The 21,616-nt window shown below is 33.1% G+C and overlaps 1 protein-coding gene across 2 annotated transcripts; it reads right to left on the reverse strand.

The window, feature by feature from the left end:
- Positions 1-526: 526 nt before the first annotated feature.
- LOC129253372 (acyl-CoA Delta-9 desaturase) lies at positions 527-21,299 on the reverse strand. Of its 2 annotated transcripts, none has more exons than XM_054891728.1 (5): positions 21,103-21,299; positions 3,181-3,517; positions 2,731-3,067; positions 1,567-1,913; positions 527-1,490 (listed from the first exon to the last, which is right to left on the reverse strand). In XM_054891728.1, the coding sequence occupies exons 2-5, from the start codon at positions 3,515-3,517 to the stop codon at positions 1,258-1,260; spliced, it is 1,254 nt and encodes a 417-aa protein (XP_054747703.1). In that variant the 5' UTR covers positions 21,103-21,299; the 3' UTR covers positions 527-1,257. The 2 variants fall into 2 exon arrangements, with proteins under 2 accessions (XP_054747703.1, XP_054747702.1); XM_054891727.1 differs by having other exon boundaries at positions 20,859-21,299.
- Between the last annotated feature and the right edge of the window lie 317 nt (positions 21,300-21,616).

Genomic DNA, 21,616 nt, shown 5'->3' on the forward strand with positions numbered 1-21,616 from the left:
ATTCGATTTCATTTTGAGATACTTCCGCTTATTAATATTCTTCGCTTCCTCAGCTACTCGTGGACAAGAAAAATATGATTTTTTTTTGTGATATATAATAAAAAATTCAATATCACAAGCTTTGCGACAAACTAGATGGAATGTACACAATTGCGCATCTGTGAGTTGAATTGAAAGGATGAGGTTAAGGCTAAGTCTATGATGTTATACAGAAGGTAGCTGCTGTCACTGAATCCGAGTTGGAAATTGCTTAAAGGCAAAAAAAAACTCATTTGGTATGCATAGATGTTCTGCACGAGCTGTTGGCATTAGCTGGGTAATCGTGTATAACTATGTATGTGTGTGTGCGTTCTTTTTTATGCAGATCACTATCTCTTCGTTGTTATATAAGTAAGTTGTATATCTTGTTGTATTTCCATTGTATACTCTTTCGCTAAAAAGTTAATAAGTCTAAAAGTGAATTTACTGCATTATGCAAAAATCAGCTGCTAAAAAGCTTTCAAGCACGCGACAGAAATAATTGAAATTTCCTTTTTTTTATTTTTCGAACTGTTTTATTATTTACCTTAACATTTTTGGTTATTGTTTATATTGTAATATACAAAATAATTTTAAAGCAAACTAAAACTAAAATTTCTTTATATATGTATTGTATATATAAAAACATAATCAAGTTCTAAGTAGAAAATAATAAACTCTTAAAACTCTATACAAGCAATCTCCTTAGAACTAGCCTTAACTCTCTATGTTGTATGTGAACTACCTCCCTTAACGTAATAAGTATGTATGCCGCATAGAACCTCCTTTAATAAGAACGTACAATCATAATTATCGTAACTTTAGATCTTCATCTCTAACATCAACTTCTTAACTTCCTCATCATTACACGATTTCTTTCAATTGTGCGCAGCGGTGTACGAACGAAATTTCCCTCAATGTTTCCTTCACGCGTGCTACTAAATGGAGCATAAAGCTAGTACCTCCCCCTTTGAATGAATTCCAAGCACACTTGTATACATATATGCATGTTGATTATGCAACCGTGTGCGCTGGCCTGCGTATGTGTGTGTGTGTGTGAGTGTGTTAGTGTTCGTACTTTTATATTGGTGGTTGTGCGTGGTTTTTGTTGTTTGTATGAATCTGTTCAGTGTGATAACTTTAGCATGAGAATAGGAAGCTTTCAACAGGCACCGAGTACAATTTTACTAATTAAATACTGTACTATTCTAAAAAAAAAGCACTGTAAACTGAAACGCTTTATTCCTCTTTATCGTGCACCGCACCCTTGCGATCCTCGTCGCAAATATCCTTATCGTCCCAACCCCAAACCATGGTCTCTTCGTTCTCATGATCAAGTTTCGCCACCAGTTCATTTAGGTTCACATTATTGTTATTCACATCTTGTAATGAGAAATGCGAGCCATCGCCGGTACGTTGTACACGTTTTAAGATCAACTCTTGGGACACCGATTTCAAATCATAAGCTTGACCTGTATGAATACAAAATGAGAAATAATTTATTTCATCTAATCCACATTAGTTAGTTTAGTTGGTGGTTTGACTTACCAATACGTGCCATGACGTCCAAGAAAGCAGTGGTCCAGTTGTATTGGTATGCGCCCAATTCTCCCGCTTTGTAGTCCCATGGGAAGACATGATGATAGTTGTGCCAGCCCTCGCCAAAAGCAATGATCGAAACGAGTTTACTATCAACCGAACTGATATTCTTCTCGTATGGGCGCATGCCGTAGAAGTGAGCAGCGCTGTTCACCAACCAAGTACCGTGCAGCGAGAGTGCATAACGCGCCATTGAGCAAACGAAGAAGCAAACTTGTAACGAAGAGCCCATCACAAAGTAAGGGAAGAGTGCAGGAATAACGAAACAACAAATCGGCATTACAACAAAGTAGTATCTGTGAAAGCAAAAAAACATAAGATTAGCAAAAACGCATATTGCAGCAATTGCTAAGGTTTGCACTAAAACCCTTGATTCCTCCGTGCCTGTAATAAGCGAGCGCTATTTTCATGTTTTATGTAATTGAACCCACAATCTTCAAATCACAGGCTGATATGACATGCTTTAATGCTATAAATAATTCTCAAGTGAATTTGAAAAGTTTTTTAAGCGTACTTTTGACTCTATCCTACGATACAAAGGTATTTCTAAAATCTCGACTTCTTGGAAGAATTGAATCTGCTAATCAGGGCAACAAGATCTCATTCTCACACATCAAACTCTAATTTATCCAAATCTTATATAAGAATGTTTACTGGAAAAAACCGTTCCTATAATTTACTGTTTCATGCCCTAGATTTCGAGCCCGCTCCCTACCGAATAGTCATTCACGGTTACGACGGCCGCCGTAGAACTACTACATAGTTGTATTATATATATCATGGCCCTACTAAAGGAACCACTCACACATTGTTTCTTCGTCTGTGTTCGTCTGTGCCGTTGGTAAAGCGCAAAATCCAGAGATCTTCTGCAGAAAAACTTTCCCTCGAACACTCAACCATTGGCAACTGCTGCGCTATATAACATTACGAGTATGCATTAAGGAAATTTCTTAAAGAGTGTGCAACTTTTTACTATCAAGTGCATCAGTTGCATATGCCCCAAATATTTCTGCGTTTTTACCCCCACTTTTCACATTTTAACCTTTCTGACGCTCGAATGAAATATTATTTCAACACCACTTTTCACCCCCCCCCCCCTTTCAAACAACTTACTTCTTCTGGAATTGAACCACGGGATCGGCTAAAATGTCGCTCATATCAATGCTCTTGCCATGGTCGATAACATCGCGATGTTTCTTGCACATCAACCAACCCATATGAGCAAAGAAGAAACCACGACGTGAATTGTGTGGATCCGCATTGGTATCGGTGAATTTGTGATGAACACGATGATCACGACACCATTCGTAAATGCTATTCTGGAAGGCGAGCGATTGACAAAGCATAAGGAAGATACGCAGCGGAAGTTTGGCTTTGTATGCGCGGTGCGACCAAAGACGATGTACACCGGCAGTGATGCCCAGACCGCCGAGTACGGCGTAAAAGTAGCCTGTTGATGAGGAAAGAGACAGATTTAGTTTATTTAGAAAAACCAATAATTTTGTGTTTGTACTCGTACATACATATGCAAACTTATATTGTCGTTCACATTGCCATACTCACCAATCAGAAATTCCAAATAAGCATTCTCAGCCCAAATTAAATAAACACCATACAGCGCTGTCGAGTGCAATATCACAAATAGGAATACATTGAACCACACAATTTCCATCTCGTAAGGTTTTTGCGTTGCAACATCGGATTTGTTCTGAGTCTGCGCCACGGGTTTGGCAGCGTTTTGGCTCATGGACGCTGCTGGCTCACCTTGATGGGGTACACGGTCGTTGTTGGCTTTGCAAGCAGACTTAGCTAATGTCGCTTGCTTGTTATTATTGGCGTCATTGTTAGTAATAGCCGTTTCGGCGATGAGGAAAGTACTACCGATCAGATTAGGAGCCATCTGTAAAGGTGAAGAAAGAGAGCAAACGATTATTTTAAGATGAAATAAATGTCAAAAAAATCAAATTTCAAGTTTATTGAGCTGATTTAAAGAGTCGGATAAATCATTTCTTAGCAGAAAAGCATGTGATTTTTGCTTTCAGAATATCTAACATTTAAATTATATTTGATTGCATAATAGACATTGTCAGCAACTGCCATTGATAAACTTATATAACTGAGTTTATTCAGAAATATACTCGTAAGCACATGAGCTCATTGTCCTCCTCCTGAGACGCCCACCGCACTGTTCTGGCGCACAACTGTATTGAATATTGAAAAAATATTCGTATTATCTACATTACAGCCATAACGACTACTGATTGCTGAATGCTGTCTATGTTGCCAAACTCACGTTTTTCGCCTTGAATGCATTACCAATTCGGCTAACGTGTCTACTGTTTCCTTTTACTGACTACCAAATAAGTTCTAAATAATCCAATCGGTAGATGCCTGGGATTAATTGATAAAACGCGTAAAAACGTTCCTCATCAAATATTCGTGTCAGGCCACAATTGAATTAAAAACAAAAAAGCAAAGTTTTACCATTTTGAAAAAGTTTATAGTTAAAAACATAGAGCACAGAGAGTATAGAATACAAAGTCGTTAAAGCCGGAACACCAATTTAAATTCAATAGTGAGAGACACGTAAAGTTTTAGAGACTTTAGACCAAATTCCATTAATACGAAGATTAAATGCGACGATATTCCAAAATTTTGTATTTGAACTGTTTTTGTTATAAAAATAAAAATCTCTACTTAAGAAAATGTTAGTCAAAACGGCACTATTCATGCCCGTTTCTTCAAAAGAGGCTTGGCTCGATAATTCTCGGCAATAAAATTTGGCTAAAAGTGTATAAAACATGATGCGTACTAGATAATTTTTTTTATTCCTTGAAAAAATTACTTTTGAATGACATTTTTAAGAGGCATTAAAGAACTACTTTGAAACAAAAAAACCTTCCCCCTCTTGCTAATAGTCGGAGAGAGGAACAAACAATAGAACTTAGATTTTGACAATTTCATATTTCCATATTCACAAATTTCAAGTATTTGTTATATGGAGTGCTCAAGCATAACTGCGCCAAATGGGCTATAAAACTGCATACTAGAAATTTTTTTAAAATTCTGATTAAAAAATGTGAATTTTTAATGTAAGTCTACTGCATTTTTTTAATATGTGCAAAGTTTGAAACGTGGACTTACTTTTTTTTCTGTTTTTGTATATTTATTGTTATATTTTCATAAAAAAATTATTAAAATTAAATAAGTGAGAAACAAATCAATTTTCACATCAAACTTAGGCTACTACGCACTGCGACCGAAAGAGATCTATGTAACAAAACTGCTGAGATACCCTAAATTTTAAGGCTTTTTCAGAATTTTAGTAAAGTAACCAATTTAAAGTCATAAGTCTACTTTGCTGAGCGAAAGTAGCTTATCAGAAGTTCCTCTGTTCGGCGTTCCTCTGTGCCCTTGTCGCTGACCGATAAAACTTGTTAATAAGTCGCAGGGCTATAGTTATTTGACGCACTGTATATGTTCGTAGAGAAAAAAGTTCACAAATACATGCACGCAGCAATAAAATAGAGTCTGATGTAGCAAGACAAGTGTGAACTTTGTAAACCCATCTTATGGCTTTTCTTATGGGAAAATAATTTTTGTTAAGCAAACTGAGTTGAAGGCACGCTTCCCTTTCGATTTCTGCCTGCGCGATTTTAATTTTTAATAAATTTTATTAATATGTTTCTTTTCATTTTCATTGTTTTTCCCTTCAACATTTCATAAAATTTAGATTTTATTAGACAGATAATTAACACCGAAGTTTGTACCGTAATAGGCACTAAATTTTAAGCAGAAGGCGACATATAATTTTTTTTTTGTTTTTCGAAAACAATGATTCAGTGACTGTCATGCGTTGAAGTTATCGAGTAGCATCAGGTGAGTGTGCTACTAACATAAGTACAATAGATAAAATACTACAAGGTGACCTAAATTAATCATTGAATTCTTTTTGTTCTTGAATAACTTTTTTACTTACTATCCATTGCGTGTATGTTTGTATACTGCAGCCGTCATGTTTAGAAGTGTTAAATATGATTGACGTTGAAGCCACTTGCAAAAATTATAATTCTTTCGTTAACGTGATTAATTTTGCGCCACCTTGTATTTTTATTGAAATAGTCATGGGATTCTCTTTTGAGTTTAGTGCGATAAAAAAGCATAATAGTAAATAGTAATTGATAGAAAAATAGAAACAAAAGAAATTGTAAATAGTGATAGAAGTTATTGCTCGTAAAGCAGATAGTGAACTATTATGAACATCTATTGTTACTTTTATCACTCTTTCTTTGTTTTTGTTTTCTCATATTACAACAACAATTGGGTACTTTGCAACCGATTCTATTCAACGCTTTTGTAATCTCTAGACATACATACAGTATTTTTGTAGAAACAATAACTGCATCCAAGCCAATTCCCCACAAGCAACAAAAACAATTACGTTTTTAGCGCTTAACCCCATTTGCGGTTTATTAAACTCAACATTCTTTCTTTCATTTTTCTCTCTTTTGATTAGAGTAATTGCAATTTTTTCCAAGCCACTTTTGGAAGCTATAAAATTTGATTCGCCACGCTGTGACGGTATGTTTTATTGTTTAGCATGTTGGATAATACATACATACGTATATATACATATGTATATATAGACGTGCTTATATGCATGTGTTTGTAATGATTTGCATAAGAATGTGATCTATATATGTATGTATATGGGGAGGTGTATTTTCACAATTTATGGCAATTACTCATTTCCGGTCTCGAATGTACACTCGAACTGTACTCTTTGGCAATAAGCGGAACATATTTTTGAAGGAAGCTAAGCAAGAAGATTACTACTTACTACTATTTATTACTTTGTACAAAGGATCATCGTACTACGGCTAAAAGCAATATAAAACTTGTCCTGTCTCTAGATCACAAAAGGTGGAGTGAAGTGTTGTTCAAATGCGACATTGGAACCTCTCTCAGACTGGACTATTCTTCACATTTCCACATCTACAAACAGCAGTGGTCCGGAAAGACATTTTATAAGAACAAAAAAAGTAAAAAACTCACCAACGCGATGCACAAATTATCTACCACTTTTCATGCTAGGTTAGGTTAGGTATATATCATAAGAGTCCGTAGTGCTACCAGTGTTGTTGGAGTCGTGATACATGTCCTGGCGAGAGTTCTGCTTAGAGAAGAACAGTGGCAAAGGAGGTGTTCTAACACTTTTCATGCTAAGACGCTAGCAATTTTAATCGCGCCAGCATTAACTTTGCAAAAGATTTGAAGACCAGAAGTAACACATTTACAGTTAAATAGCCATTAAACTCCACTCCAATTTTGCAAACTTGTGCAAGACTGCTAGGACTCACCCTTTAGATTATTATATCAAAATAATTTATGTTATCATAATAATTTAATACAACTAAATTTTTCACCTCCTGGTATTTCCTAGTTATGAGTGATTCATCTGCTGCTGTACTAAATCTGCGGGCTTTGAAGTGGATCGTTTCATGCCTGAACAAGGTTTCGAAATATTGATGCTAATCTTTTAAAATGGGTGTTTTGATCTGCAAACATTAGCCGCACTCGCTTACCATATTTGCTTATAAGGCCCAATGGCTAATTATAATTAACTTCTCGAATATTGTCGTATTAAAATATACATAAATATATATAATTGGCGCTTACACCCTTTATTGGGTCTTTAGCATAACTTTTCCTCTTGTTTGTGGTGTGCGTCTTGATGTTGTTCCACAAATGGAATGACCTACAGTTTTAAACCAACTCCGAACGGCAAATGACGAGCTTTTTCCTGGCAGAAATACAGTAGGGGGTTTGTCATGGTCTACCTAGCGACCATCTTTAGAAAAAGCTTTTTCTATTAATTTTACTATTACGTGTCCGTGGTTTCGAACCTGTGTGCAAGCGAATGGTAGTCACGTCCCAATCCATTCAGCTACGGCGGCCTGCCTAATTTGGTTCTCCGAAAAACTCAAGCGGAGTCGTAACGAAGCCAATGCATCCTTAGAGCTTGACCGTTTGGTGGGATGTCGGTGATACATTTTTCTTCGAAAATAAAGGTATTAATAACATATCGCGCAAAGAATTCATGCTAACCGCTTTTCTTTTTTTTATGACATGGAATTGGATGTGGTTTCTACAAGGGGCTTTTTTGCGCACTCAATCCGGTAATCGTGTAGACAGCAGCTTTGATAATGTCTGTCAGATGCTATGCTGCGATGATCGACTTTTTTTCGTGGGGTTCAAAAACGATAAAGGCAGCCAATCGCTAAAATAGAGGCTAATATCATAGGAAGTTTACTGTAAAATTGGATTGAGGGTATGCGCGAATCCAGGGCTAACCGATGTAGCTGTTTAATAAAGCAAAAATCATTGAGAAATATTGAACTGTGCTTTCAAGGCATACTAATGCAATAGCTATATTAAATACACAAAATGTCGAGATTTTTTTCCGACACAAACCGGTGTTCTCACAAGAATTAAATGCAATAGAATTTCAGCTAATTTATGCATACATGCTATACACACTAACACCCAACTTAGAGTACAAAAGAACTTCAAATAATTCTTCAAGAAGCGAATACTATCGAAATATTGCGTTAATAAATTTTAAATTTACATATATTTGAAAAGACCAACGTCGTAGGTATTTCCATAAATTAAAGAGATGCTGAAGCGTGCTTTGACTCTGCCAAACTTGAAAACTTGCACTTTGTTAGCAGCGTCAAGCAACTCTTGGAATTAATGCACTTGACATTGAATGCTGCACACTTTCCTCCGCCCCACCTTGGCTAATAGCAGATAGCTGATAATTGGTAGTTGAAAACATGGCTTTGTTTGGCTTGCTGCAAGCCATAGTTGCTTAGCAGCTGTTGCAACTGCAGCATAACGCAGTTGAATGTGAATGCTGGTAATAGGCAGCAGCAATTAATTGTAGGTATGCAAGTGTGTAATATAAGATATTGTATACAGGGTGTTGTTGAGGTAAGCACCCTGGTGGGTAGTGCGTTTATACTCGTATTAATAATCATCTTTTTTTTTTTGTGAAGAAAACACAAACTTTCAAAGAGAGCAATTTCAACATTTCAATAGTTTTTATCAATAAAAACTTGCTCAATTCGTTTTCTTAAAGATTTGTTGACATTCTGATAAATACCCTTTATAATCATACATACTAGTAATTCAATAATTTTCTTATGCAATTATGTATGTATGTTTGTATGTGTGTGCTTGTGTGCGAAAAATCTTGGCACTATTTTCTAGGCCAAGTATACTTGTACAGAATATTTTTATTGAAACAATTCTTTCGAAGCTCAAAGTACTCGCACACAAACAAACACGCAAACCACATACATACACATACACATTCATATGTGAATATGTGTGCTTTGAAAACCAGTCAAACTGTTTGTAATTTTCATTGTTGCCTCTCTGTCGACCTGTGGCCCCCCATTACCATCACTTGCGACACGGGTTAATCCACTCCTCTCTATGCAATGAAGAATCATTTTAAACTTTCAGTTAATATTGTTTTGTTCGGACTGTTATGCTTGTTCCATTTGCCATTCTTCGCTTTAGTGTGTTTTTTAGTTATCTGATTTTTCGATGAAACCGATTCGATTCGGTACTAAATGTTGCATAGCAACTTTAATTTTAGTGGCGAAGCGCAACTGGTTGGCCTCATACACGCTTTTTCTACATACATACATGTATACATATGTTAGGTACACTGGGACGTCTATTCGCAGATGTTTAAAATTATATTTCAGTTTTAATTGTTTTTTCTCAAACAAAAATCATTTCGTTTTTGCGCATTTAATTTTTTATGTCTGTTGGTGCTGGGAAACTCGGAAATTGCAATCTTCAAAAAAAATAAAAATAAAAGGGAATGTCAATTGCAGGTGGCATTGGAAGTAGAGTAGCATCGCCGTTACTGCAACCATAAGAAGAGATCAAAAACAAATAAATATTTTTATGTAAAAAAGGGAGCCCTTCACCAAGTGCACTGTAAACTACTTAAATGGCTGCATTCTGAGAACCGTTGACTTCGTATTAAAATTTTAATTATTACTGTTGGCCAAAATTTCAAAAAAAGTAATAATTAACTTGAACTGTGAGGCATATATTTTACGGCATAGCAAACTTTGCTAAATATATACATAAGTGTCGAGTATTAAACCAAATTTGATTATTTCTCATAAAATGAAAATGGTTTTCGCTATCGAAAGTGGGCACTACCGCAAACAAACGACGAACGTAAACGGAACAGGTGCTAGTGTTGCATTATCGTTTATGTGACTTTTTGCTGCATGAAACTTTGTGTGCAATAAAAATGCAAAATAATAAATGCAAAATAATGCTCCTGCGAAATTTTAAGAAATAAACAAATTTTAGCTTAGCAAACTTTTCAAATGATGCAATGGTGTATGCCTTTAACTTGTTTTTATATTTTCCAAGCAATCAATAGTATTTTCAAAATATTTAGTGATTTAGATGACAATATAATCATAGTTCTTTCAACAAATCAAGGAAAACAATGTTAACTTTTTTTTAACTAAACAAAATTCTCAAAACCAAAAGCTAGATATACTGCAATGGTGTATGTATTTACTCAATTTTTATTTCATATTTTCCAAGGAAGAAAAATATTTTCAAACATTAAATAAAAAAAAAAAAAAAAAATTAACAAAAAGAAATTCTCAATAATTCAAGACATTATGGAATAAAATTCCAAAAAAATGCTAACAATCTTGCAATGGCGTATGCATTTAATTTGTTTTTTTTTTATATTTAACAAAAATGAAATAAGAAAAACACATAATTTTTTTTTTTTTTTTGTAAATTATAAACAAAAATTTGTTAACTTGATGAAGTTCTAACAAAAACAATGCTCGGTATCTTAAACTGGTGCATATAGTTTTATGAAAAACTACAAAAATAAATAACCACAAAAAGTATGGTTATTTCAAAAAACAAACTTGCTCTGTTTGAATGCTTACGTATTTTAATTTTTTTTATTCTCCAAAGCAAAATTTATTTCAAGAAATTGTGGAATAAAATTCTTTATCTAAGTAAAATGACCATCTATCTTCCAATCGTACACGCATTTAATTTGGTTTGTTTTATATTTTCCATAAAATATAATAAAAACAAAAGAAAAAATACTTTTTCAATAAATTAAGAAAAACAAAATTTTGATTGAACAAAATTCCTAAAAACGAAATATCTTGTAATAGCACATGCATTTAATTCATTTTATTTTTTTGAGAAAGTTTTAAAAAAATTTATTCAAAATATATTTAACCAAAAAAAAAAAAAACAAATTATTATCTTGGAATAAAATTGTCACAAAAATTTAAAACTAAAATTTAAATTAAGAAGAAATCAAAAATATTTTTAACCATAAAAATAATTATTATCTTGGAATAAAATTGCCAAAAATTTTCCAAGCAAAACATATTTTCAAAAATTATTGTAAATAAAAAAAAACGAGTTTACAAAAAAAAAAACAATTATTTCAGGAAATTATGGAAAAAAGTTCTCAAAAAACACTGTTTTCATTTATTATTAAATTTGTATTATTATATTTTACATTTTTTGTGAACTATATTCTTTTTATATTTCCCAAACAAACAAAAATTGTGTGAAAAAATTAAATTAAAAAAAAATTACCAAAAAACATAATTATAATTTCAAGAAATCATGGAATAAAGTTATCAAAAAACCAACTACCTTGTAATAGTATACACTTTATTTATATAAATTTTTCTATTTTTATATATTTTGTATTAATATTTCATTTTTTATTACTTTATTTATTATATTTTCTTATATTTCCACACAGGCAAGAATATTTACAAAAAAAATCTTGTGTGCTGCCAAAGAAAACAAATTTTAAAAACCAATGCGAATTCTAAACTATTTATTTCAAACTTGCACTTTATCACATCGCAACTTCATTTTGAAAAAAAGTTTGAAATGTTTATGAAAATTTGTTGAATTTGTTTTTTTTTTTTTGTTTTGCACAAAGTTTGAAATTTGGTCATATTTAGAATGGTTATACATGGAATTTATATATTTTTTTCAGTAGAATGAACTTTTTTACATAAATAAAATTAAATAAGAATCAAAAAAATAGTAGTTTCTGGAGCTATAGTTATGAAACGCACTGTACATAGTAAGTGTCATTAGGGATTGTTAAACTGCTCTTTCGATACTTTCTGGTTGTACTCAAAGCTGCAAGTAAATGTCTATTGGTAGTTATACCCAGCAGTGAGTCTATCGGTAAAATCGTAGTTTAATTTACAAGAACGCGATCACACAGGAAAACTTTCGTTGCTTCAACTTTATGAAGTCCGCGTCGTTCACACTGGGCAACTCCTTTGCTTGCAATTGCATTGGTTTTTAGTCTAAATCGAACAACAACATTGAGAAGAATGAAAACACATAGCGAGTTGCCCGAGCAAATTACGAGTTGCTTCAACAAAAGTTGCCCTGTGTGAACGTGGCCTAAGATATGTATATTTTTTAAGCATAACAGAGTTGCGAAAACGCCTTTGTGCGATACCGCTTACGCTTACTTTCTACTTCGTACTCAGGAGTAAAATAATCACAAAATATTTTATTTGTTTAAAAAACGGCGATGAAGCCGCAAGGCACAAACAATTTTTTGAAGGGAAGCAAATGAAATCGAAATCTCGTTGATGTTGTAACATATTTCATTATACTACAATTTTTCGGATTAATGCGACTGTAATATTATACTTTTAATTTGTAATCCTTCTTTGTGAAATTTTTTTGGTTATGCACGCTCTTCTCATACATACATACATGCATATGTATGATTCTATGTGAGTGCACGCATACATACTACATATCTATTTTCTTTATATATTCACAACACGCGCTCACAAATTCCATCAAATGGTTTGAGTACAATAATTGTAGAATAATAGACACAATTCTAAATGTGTATACAAACATATTTTCGAATTAGCAAGCGTCACCAGACTCATCAGCTCTCATCAACAAATTATCCATCGCCAACTGCCAACCGCCATCAGCACTCCCACAGTAACTACCTCCGGTGGCAATAGTGCGACTACAGCAACGTGTATTCATGCAAGTGACGCTTATTTGCCGCCATCATGCAATATACAAATGTAGACACAACAACCACTGCCACTGCCACTGCCATCGGCACCGGCTACGGCTACGGCGACGACATCGACACCGACACCGACAAGGCGCTGAAGAGTCGCACGCATTTGCGCATGCGCATGCCAAACATACTAATTGTTAGGTGTTTTTGCTTGTCGCGTAACTTTTTGCGCTTGCTTTGTGCTTTGGTTCCGCCTGAAGCTCTCATATGTATTCGTCATACATATATACATATACATATGTAGGTATATACAAATGTATATGCACTCACATATCGGTTTCTTTGTATGTATGAAGGAACGCGCGGTCATCCCAAATCCAATATCAATCGCGAAAAAATCAATATGCAAAATGGCAAATGAATTGGCGTGCATATTGTGAATAATCAATTTGATCGATTCACTCAGTTGACGTGCGTTAGTTATTTCAGTTTTCTTTGAAAAAAATAATTTTTTATACATAGGTATATATATATTTTTTTTTAATTTTTAATATTCCACTTATGGTAGGCAAAACTTGGAATAATTTATAAGTCTTTGCTTTTTTTGTAAATTATACGTGATCTTAATTCTAACAACAACAATAACAAAAAATCGCACTCCGGCTATTATACTGTTTTACATACGTACATATATATGTATATGTAAATATTCTTACGTACATGCGAGTATGTACATCCATATGTTAATGACAATGTCACAGGCAATGGTCGAAGCTGCTATGTAACAAGTGTGCATGGAAATATGTAAGTATGTAACTAATTCCGCCGATAACTAGCGCGTATGACCCCAAGGTACGCAACGTCGTTCACCTCACACATTCATGCGTACTATGTGCATGTACTTATGCACAACTGGATTGCTTCCTCAGTTCATGGTTGTGGTAGTCAACTAGGAAGTCAAATATTTTTGAGGGTTTTCATTATCACTGCTTTTTTTTTTAATTTTGAGTCACTATTTTATTGATACTCTCAAAACAAGTTCTGGTTGAAATGTATGGCTAAGTTGGTGGCAATATGAATGGCATTTGTTTGACAGCAAAAGAGAATGGAAAAATTTGAATACAGCGCTTCATATTGCCCTTTTTATTGGAAACAATAACAACAATATTAATGGTGATTTCAAACGTTGTATAATAGCAAAAATGTGCTTGGAAGCCACACCGACTGTCTTTCAAGTGTTTACAAATTTTTTTTAAACATTATTATACACCAGCAACTACATTTGATTGATGGTCTGTCCAGATTATAGGAAATTCTTCCTCAAAAGAACAGTAAAGGAAAAAAACTTAAATATTTGACATATAGAGTTATTTTTCAAATATATTTCTTGTTCTAGCTAGCTTTTTGGCTTTTTTTTAGTATATGTAATTTTTAAAAAGTTTATTTTATCCTATGAAAATAAAAAACAAATAAAATTACAACAAAAAAGTACATCTTAAAAACAAAAAAAAAAACAAATAACTTTCTTGTTTTAGCTTTTTTCCAGTATAGTTATTTTTTTTTAAGTTTTTTTTATCCTATAAATTAAAAAAAAAATTAATTTTGTTTTATGAAATAAACCGAAGTTATTTCATCTCAAAAACGCTACTCCATAACTTTCAACATAATTTATATAGTTTATTATAATTTTTTGTTTTTCTAAAATTTTTCAGTTTACTTCCTACAACTCTTCGAGTTATATTAAAATACGTACAGTGAATCAAAAGAAAATACCGCTCTAATGTTTTGCAAGCGGGTGTACGTACTCTAGACAGAAATCACAAAGTTTGCAGTCAATGAAATCATTTGCGATCGTATGTTCCCCACAAAAATTGTGCCTCATAATCAGCCCTTCTGATCTTAGCTCCTTTATATATACCTTAGTTTGACGCATTTAACTATCTCTTTCTAGCCTTTTCTTGAAACACTCTAAAGTCAACGTGTCCCTAAACACCACAGTGTCCTTAAACCCTTTCAAGCACAAACCTCAGTTCACATTCCAGAATAATTTTTGAGCAAGTATTAGCGGCCGCCGTAGCCGAATGGTTTGGTGCGTGACTCCCATTCGGAATTCGCAGAACGTAGGTTTGAATCTCCGAGAAACACCAAAATGAAGAAAAAGTTTTTTCTAATAGCGATAGGCAATGGCAATCCACCGAGTGCATTTCTGCATAACCAGAGGTGTCGAGGCGTGAGAAAATTTGTAGCTGAATATAAGAGCCATCAGGAAAGAAATGTTGTTGGAGCGAATTCATAGCTGCTAATCGCTGTTGAATATCAATAAAATTGTTCCATTTCTTAAGCGGATGGTGACTGGTGATAGAAAGTGCACAACTTGCGGCAAGGTGAAACAAAAAGGATTGCAGCGCAAGCGATAGACAAGCCAGCACTGAAGGTTTTGCTGCGTGTTCGGTGGAATTGACAAGGATTAATCTGCTATGAGCTGCTTGCCTACAGTTAAAGTCACATTTTAGACCTGTATTCTAAACAATTGGATCGTTTGAAGGAAACAATCGCAAAGCATCGCTCAGTTTTAGTCAATAGGAGAGTAATTTTGTTCTACCACCGCACAGCTCAACGGGATGCCACACACATTGATAGTGACTGTCCAGAAACTTAAAGATCTTTGTTGGTTAGTGCCTATATATGCCTGTACCTGTATGTATATGTACCTGTTGCTGTCTATGGCGAATAATTTTTCTGGTAAAAAAATCGCATTCATAAAAGCTTGTGAAAATTCACTATCCCAGTTTTTCGCCAATTGCAGCGAGGGTTTCTATGTGAGAGGCATAATGGAATTAACTTCAAATTAAATTGGATCATTGAAACTATGTTAAGTAGAGCCTTCAATATTATGAAAAAATAATGGATTCCTTTTTATTTCAGTTGCCTTGAGTTTGAGTAATAAATTTCTACTTTCATTCTTATTTGCGCCCTAAGAGGCCAAGATCACCATAATGAAGAATGTATGTCAAATAGTGAGTAGTATAAGTAAACTCATTACAAAAAAAAAAAAAAATCATAACTTACAGAAAGTAGCATGACAGGGCCTTAAAATCAAAAAATTTAAATAAAAAAAATACTAGCACATTAACATATAATACATAAATACATATATATGAGTATGTAGTTTCCCTCACTAACCTCCAACTATCTATGCACTTAGAACACGACTCAAGTAAGCAACGAGCATAATTGCAAATTGCATACAATTTCTTCAACAAACGCGCAGGAGTGCTTAAAGGTATTGTGGTCAGACTTCGGTCAGATATATTTCAAAATATAAAACAAAAACTTAAAAAAGACAACAATGTATTGCACAATTTGCACTTCTAATGAAATTCTTAGCAAAACTATTAGAATGCAACGTTTTGCATACTCGACCACAGATGACACTAAGGATCACTTGGCTGTGGCGTGTAGGCTTCATGCAATGCAGAAAGTCGTATGTAAAAACATGTGAACTGTGTATGAATATGTATAGTTTGAACACATCAATATTCAGCCATAAATTTCAGAAATGTTTTAGTGATGTACAATGGCGTGATCAAATTGCATTTTCAAATTTTTTATATATTTTTTCTTCTTCTTTTGCAAATTATTACCTGCCCTTTTAGATTAGAATTTAATTTGAATTCGTGAATATTGTTTTGTTGCATTAATTTTTGCAGTATCTGTAATGCTGGCAACTGCATATATGAATATATATATGTACATATATGCATGTAGTAATGAAAAAATTAATTATATTTTTCTAACACTTCTTTCGAGCATGAAAAATGTCTTAAAAATGTACACGAAAAGTTGGTTTTGAATTTATGCCAAGCATTTTCTAGTTAATAATAATTATTATTTTCTTTTTTTTGAGAAGTATAGACATTATAGGTCACAAAAACTGTCTTAAATACTTCCATATAAAAGACTTCCAAAGATGTGCCTCATATAAAAGAAAATTCTCAGCTTCGTATGCAAAAAAAAATTTCAGAAATCAACGCGAAGTTTGAGCGGCTATAAAACTCTATGGAACTTTTCTAAAAGTTACGCTAAAAAAATGAAAATTTGGATCACATTTTTATGAATATTTTTAAATTTTTGCGGATTTTTCACAGAGTTTGGATATTTGATTGAACAGTTTTTTTTTATGTATTGCAATATATTTTTATGGAGAGTTAGCGAAAAAATTTCAGCATAAAAATTGTTATGAATATTGCAAGAAATTTAATTGTGACTTCTGTGCACACAAATTTATGTAAGTGCGAGTGCTTTTTCCGTATTTTTTAGCGCGAAAAAAAACCTTTTAACTGATATTGAGCCAAGCCGGAAGATCCGTATTACTAATGAGCTTGAAAAAAAAAATCATTTAAATGCTGTTAAGCTAAACCGGAAGGTCCGCATAACTATTTAATGAGCTTGTTAACCGAACATAAGAGCGGTTCTGTTCTGTGCCACTTCACATACTTAATTGAATTCTTAAATACTCTTATATAGCAGAACAAGCAGCATTATTACAAAATAAAATAACAAATAAAAAAAAAAAACATCTCAATCAAACCTGCCTAAAAAACACTTCAAAAAAGTATAAAAGTAAATTAAGCAAAAAGCGAGGCTTTTACTATGGCGATATTTTCTGAAACGAATAGGATTGAATATTTTTTTAAAGGTACGCGAATATCATTTTATACATAGAATTCATATCGAAATATGCTAATCTTAAAGGAGAATAATCCCCAAGAACTCTCGACGGACAAGGCGCGTAAACAAATGGTAGTGGTGATTTTCCATAAACAAGTTTTTCGATTTTTTTTTATTCATTTCTTCTCTATTTTCTTAATAATTTATGCCAACTAGTTTTTTATTACCTATCACTTGCTATATGGCCTCGCATGGGATTTTTGCAAGAACTACAGCGAAGTAATTCAATATTTACTTTGTGAATTTCGTGAACTTCGAAGAACGTGCTTCAGATTTTTGGGGAGCGATTTTTTATGTATTTTTTTTTTTGCAATTATGTATTCTATTCTAGGCACAGTCGCTTCTTCGGCAACGCAAGTTTAAAGCGCAAACCATCTGGTTAGTTAAAAGATATGTATGAGTACTCGTATATAGAGTATAGGATTTGGGAGGTGTTTTCTCTGCGTAGCAATCGGTCTGTTTGTCAATCGAGTGAAAAACAGGCCTGATCTACTGAAATTTAGGCTAAGTTAAACGTATTTTAACAGCGACGCAGTTGACGACGGCCGCTGTAAGAGCGGAGGCATTTTGTACCCTGCCTCACCCACCAAAAAACAAAAAAATTAATTTATGAGTTAACAATGAACTTCAAATAGGAATATTCTACTTTTTCGCACAATATTGTAAAATAATACTGCAGCTTTTGATTTTTATTAAAAAAAAAAATGCACTATTTTTGAAAGTATCTAATTCTCTTATTCTGAAGCTATCCAGTTATTCTAAACAGTTATTTATTCTTTAAAATAGTAACATTCGATGCCTCAATCTTTCACTAATGATTTTCTAATTGAAAACAATAGTCGGAAATTGAGGCAGTTGGTATATCTTGTCATAATCTGTATTGAGTTCTATTAATATTCTAAGAAACCCCAATCCCATGCAAATAAATTCAAGTTCACATTAAGAAATTAAATTCAACCCAATTCTAATTATTTATCATTACATATTTTTATTCATTTTCTAATTCTTCGTGCATTTCAGGCATGTTCTTTCGATTATTTCTATTCATACTTCAGACTAGTAGTTAGTTAGGGCAGAGTGCAAACTTCAGTTACGAAAAAGGTACTTGAATTGGCCACAAATTGGTCGTAAACTACTTTTCGAGCACGCCCTTCCATTAAGAAAAAATCATAGTTTCAGACTAGTTGGAACTGTGACAGCCAGTAGTTAGTTAGGGCAAAGTGCAAACTTTAATAACGAAAAAAAGCACTTGAATTGGGCGTAAGCTATTTTTCGAGCACGCCCTTCCATTTAGGAAACAATTAGATATAGTTTCTTGACTAGCTTCATGTTGCAGGAATCGCGCTACAGACACACGTGAATATGTGAGTAGATGTATTAGATGAGCAGATATAGGAATTAAGAAAGTTGTGTGCATGGCGATATTTGATTTCTATAACGAGAGAGGCGATAGCGATATAGAATTTAGACCTATTACGGAAAAATTTTATAAGCATATATTGTTCATATCGCTTCAATCAGATATCAGATCAACATAATTGATTTGAGAAAGTATCGCAGGCGTTTTCCAACAGCTCACTGAAATATTTGCTACCTGCGAAATCATAATCATTAATCCCGTTAATTATAATTTTTCCAACCCCATGATGTCTAAAAAATATGTTGTCCCTCTTAAACTCTTCCAATACTGATATGTCGGCCAAATAAAGTTTTTTGAACCGCAGGTTATAGCAATATTTTTAAGGTTATGTAGAATATCTATTAAAAAAAAAATAATTAAGCAAAAGTTATTGACTTTAAAATACATTTTAAAAATGTTTAGAAATCTGCGCTAAACATATACACTGCTCTAAAAATATTGCTTAAGGCAAAATAATAAATAAATAAGGAAACTGTTTTAACCTCACTTTTTAGTATAATTTGTGAACGTCTTCTAATTTGTTAGGCCTATATTATTTTTATATTGACCTTTCACCTGGTTTTAATCCATAATATTTGCACTTCATTTCAAAAGTGAGCATACAAAAATTCTAATGGCTTAATAATTCTCTATGGAGAGAAGCTAATTGTTCGTTAAAAAAGTTTAAAATTCTTTGCAGAATATGATTACAGTTTTAGCCAAAGCTAAGAAATATTTTGAAGCATAAATAAATAATGCGCAAGCCTCAATTGGTGGAGTGTATAATTAGAGACAGTGAAATAAACCCAATGTGTATTGTTTATATGCAAAGGTACATATGAACGTACCTATGAAAATATTTTATGAAAAACAAGTACTCCACAAAATTTTAAATTTATTTATTGATTTCATTTTAAGGCGGAACACCACTGTGATTTTTTCAAAAAAATCGATTGTTTTTTTGTGCATTTCCTTAAAGTAGATATATTCAGAAATATGTAAATCAAATTTTGACTTAAAATCTGTAAAATTGACGAAGATATACTTTACATATCATTTCAATTATCGCTACTTAATACTGAGCGCTCTCTCCGAGCGCCGCCAATGGAAACTTTAAACGCGTTTTTCTCGACTTTTCTGAATACGGTGGCCTCGATTTCTCGAAGACTTATGAACCGATTTTAATTTTTTTTTTTCAATTTTTGAACATATATTGGCCACAGTCGTACATAGCCGTTTTTTTAATTCCAAAAATTAATATTTTTTCAAGCCTTTCGAAAACAAAAAAAAGGGTAAAAACACAAACTCATTTTTCAAACCTGCACCATTTTCTCAAAAATAACAAAAAAAAAAATAATAAAACTGCCACGTACGACGATAGCCATTGATGTATAGATTAAGAATTTGTTTCGCTTTTTGCTTTCAGATGATTTTTCTCCGTTGTATCGTGCCCACCAGTTTTTTATGACGTCATTGCATTAATATTAATAACAATTGTCATTTTTATTATTTTTTAATAAAAATTTGTTTCAGTATAGTTGAATATATGTTAAATAAATTATAATTTGTCCGATCCTCAAATAATCATCCCTACTTATAAAAAAATTCATGAAAATCACTTAATTTTCAAGCGTTCGCAGTGGTTTTCCCCTTTAATTTTTTTCATTTATTTTTTTTTCGGAGTAAGTTAAACATATTCTATGGCTCTGAAATAATCATTTACTCAAATAACCTAATAAACGGGCGTGCATTGCCTCACTCTCTTGTGTCCTGGCGCATTTCATTTTTGGAAACTTTTTGAGTCTATTGTGTTTTTTTTCATTATTTATTTATTAATTTTTTCTTTAGCACATAGTCCTCTTTTCGCTCGACAGTTTCGAGACACAGTTCCTTTGCGAATCATCACTAACCAATTCGCCACTTATCATTATCCAATATTTTCTTTTTTTTTTTTTTTGGTTTTTGATGTTTGCTAAATATGTTTCTCATTTGTCTCACCTTAGTTTTTACGCCCCTTAAAAAGTTATTCAAATCCAGAGAATTTGATGTTTCTTAATAATCCTTTTGTTTTGCAAAATTCACATCTATGAATTCCACAAAAGGTAAATAATTGAATCCTTATACCGCTTCCACAATGTTCTTGATTTTTTTTGTTCAATTATATGTTTTAAATAAATTACTTTGTTTTAAACAATAAACTTAAGTTTGCATTTTGTTTTTTGTTTTCGTAATCACACCGCACCTTTTCTTCTGCAAACTTTATATACGCGAAAGGATAATAACGTCGCGCTTCGTACACGTCACTTCTTGAACTTAAAAGAATCTACTAAGAAAATTCATTCGCACTTTTGGTCGTCGTCGTATTCGTGCCGCCGATCAGTGCGTTCGTTGTTGACTGTATGAAGTCAGTAGACAAACAGTTTGCCTAGAAATAATTACACCGAATTTTAAAGACAATTCAAATGTGCTGTCTTTAAATGTTTAGCTTGGCTGAGTTGCGCATATGTGTATGTGTTTTCGTATTTTTGCTTGCATATATTGTAGTTATGTATATATGTAAAATTAGTAGTTCTTGTTGGTACGTTTAGTTGTTATTAATTCGAAACGCTCTTCTAATGCTGCTCGATCGCTTAATGCACAAGGAGTACGTATGTGTATGTGAGAAGTTTTTGTAGTGTGTTGTTGTCACCTCAAGCATTTGATCGGGTGGTTAGTTGGTCGGCTACTTAATCGGCTGGGTTAAAGGGGTTTACTCG

Source organism: Anastrepha obliqua, chromosome 1 (assembly GCF_027943255.1).
Source record: "Anastrepha obliqua isolate idAnaObli1 chromosome 1, idAnaObli1_1.0, whole genome shotgun sequence".
Classification (NCBI taxonomy): Eukaryota; Metazoa; Arthropoda; class Insecta; order Diptera; family Tephritidae; genus Anastrepha; species Anastrepha obliqua.

Coding starts and splice junctions, on each gene's coding strand:
- LOC129253372 (XM_054891728.1), bottom strand. CDS start 3,517: ATGGCTCCTAATCTGATCGGTAGTACTTTCCTCATCGCCGAAACGGCT. Junction 3,068..3,180: donor TTATTTGGAATTTCTGATTG/GTGAGTATGGCA, acceptor CCTCATCAACAG/GCTACTTTTACGCCGTACTC. Junction 1,914..2,730: donor GTGGTTCAATTCCAGAAGAA/GTAAGTTGTTTG, acceptor TTGCTTTCACAG/ATACTACTTTGTTGTAATGC.